General features: G+C 36.9%; 1 protein-coding gene across 1 annotated transcript; it reads right to left on the reverse strand.

The window, feature by feature from the left end:
* Positions 1 to 1,237: 1,237 nt before the first annotated feature.
* Positions 1,238 to 2,173, reverse strand: LOC104831873 (taste receptor type 2 member 40-like). Its single transcript, XM_010567696.1, has one exon. It carries the CDS (start codon positions 2,171 to 2,173, stop codon positions 1,238 to 1,240), a length of 936 nt encoding a protein of 311 aa, XP_010565998.1.
* Between the last annotated feature and the right edge of the window lie 207 nt (positions 2,174 to 2,380).

Genomic DNA, 2,380 nt, shown 5'->3' on the forward strand with positions numbered 1-2,380 from the left:
TTAACTTGGTATTTTTAAATCCTTTTAAAAACCCAATTCTGACACAAACTCAGTTTAAATACAGATATATTGCTTCAAACAGATTGACTGTGACAACATCAAAACCAGATATTTTAAATCAGAATGGGCTTAGTCAACATGAGCCTCAAGCCATATATATTTCACTGATGATCACTTTAAAAGAATGTAGACTCCCACTGCAGCTGAAAAGAATCTTAAAGTTCCAGTCCCAATGTGCTGAGTTTTGGACTCTGCCAAAATATGTGATTTGTCCAGGGAACTGTAATTTATTTCTAAAGCTGAAGGAATTCCTGTGCAGAAAAAAATTACAGGACACAGCCTGTCAAAATTGAGACAATTCATGGAGATGTGCAATTTCTAGAAACTTTTAAAGAGAATTTCAAGCCATATATTTAAACACTGGTGAACTATTTTCTCACTAATACTATTTTAGTAATTTAATGATATTTGACAATATTTAAATGACACAAATCCATGCTTCCGATTTGAGGAATCTATTCTCCCTAGCAAAAGCCAAAAATTAACCTTTCAATTCATTCTTCAGAAAAGTCTGATATTAAGGAAATTCTTTTTCCTATTAGCTCTAGTCACAGGATTTTGGAGAGTCTTCCAATGTATCTTTCTGTTGGGAACAGCAACACTGATTACTAGTTCAGCAACAGCAGGAAGCGCAAAAGGCTGTGTCATCCTTTACTGAATCATACTGGAATCTTAAAGATGCTTTTAGAACCAACAAATATTTTTCTTCTAATATAATCAACAAGCAGTCAAAAATGACCAGTAAGAAACTCCCAAATTTTTGGGAATTCCTTAGCATCCTCATATGTGCTTGCACTAACCAGAAACAGCCTTCAAGCTTCATATTCATGTATAAAATTTGAGCATGCCTGTGCTTAAGCAGGTCTGTTCTGTTACTATCATGAGAGTCTGATTCGTAACTTAAACCATCTCAAGTGATTACATATTGGTGATTTCTAAATAAAGTACAGCAAGTACACTACTTATATTCTGCAGGCAATCATCTTTTAAAATAGGAGAGAACTTACAGAATTCCTCATTACAAGGATCACATCCAAGTAAAGCAAATTCCCAGCTTCATGATTCCAGATCAGGGCCATAGTCTACTCATTCATGCTTCTATTATTTTATACCTCTGGGGACTTCAGTTTAATTAATTTGGATCTAAACTAGAAAGCCCAGGCTATCCCAGCATCTTTTATGTGGATCTAGTTCTGACATGACAGTTTGCGTGGTGCAAAATCCTAGCTGGCAGCTCTCGAAATTTGGGGTTGCTCCAGATTAAGACCACAGAGTGTCCTGCAGGACAAGCAGCCATTACAGCTAAACACATGGCTTCCCCAATGCTTAAAGGTAAAAAAATGTTGGATAAAATGAGAACCAAAGAAATAAAATATGTAACATAGAGGATAAGGAAGGAAAAGATTGACTTGATGGCACCAATATGGGCCTCTAAGCTGGCATCCCTGAAGCCAGTTGCGTTATTTTGCATCTGTCTGGTGTGTATCCACAGAGACCTAATCAGCAGGATACTTGAAACAACAAACACTATTAAAGGCAGTGCTACACCAGCATTACAGAGAAGAATCAATAAAAAAAAACTAGCTTTCATTGTGACTCTCCTTTCTGAAGAGTTTGTCATGGTTGAAGGAGCAGTGAAGTTGTTGTGCACGTCATAGACATCCCAGGCAAAAGGAAGAGAGGTTGCAAAGGAGAAAAGAGATGATGTTATCAGCATCCAGGGCACAAGACTGGAAATTCTTTGCTTCAGCCAGATGAAGAAAGACTGAGTAAAACTAGCAATCTTGGTACAATAGAAGACACTAAGCCAGGCAGCAAACCAGAGGCTGGAGTAGTTCAGAAACATAAAAACTGTCTTGAAAATTACAAACAAATTTTCTTCGTAATAGGAGGTTTCGCAAAACAGATTTAGGAACAAATCCAGCATCATCCAGGACTGCAAAGAGAATCTGGATAAACTCAGAAAGATCACAATCATATCATACGAGGACAATATTTTGCTCCTGATGCAGCTAGTTGAACAGACAGCCAAAACAGCTCCATTTCCTAGAAGTCCTGCCATGGATTCAATTATAGCAATTGCTACAAAAAGGAGAGAAAATAATGCATACATAGCAAGTCAAGAACTCACAATTTTTACTCAGCTTTTCATGGGCTCCTGAAAGCCTTAGATTTTGCAGGGCAATGCCAATCCCAACTAGCTGTTATCAGCACATGCTCGCCTATTTATCTCAAAAGAAGAAGTATCATAATAAGTCATTTAATATTTATATTATTTTACATCTTTTTGATGATTAATAGCTCAGCTGCTTTCTCTAAG

The sequence above is a fragment of the Haliaeetus leucocephalus genome, unplaced genomic scaffold (assembly GCF_000737465.1).
Source record: "Haliaeetus leucocephalus isolate CR32 unplaced genomic scaffold, Haliaeetus_leucocephalus-4.0 Scaffold228, whole genome shotgun sequence".
NCBI lineage: Eukaryota > Metazoa > Chordata > Aves > Accipitriformes > Accipitridae > Haliaeetus > Haliaeetus leucocephalus.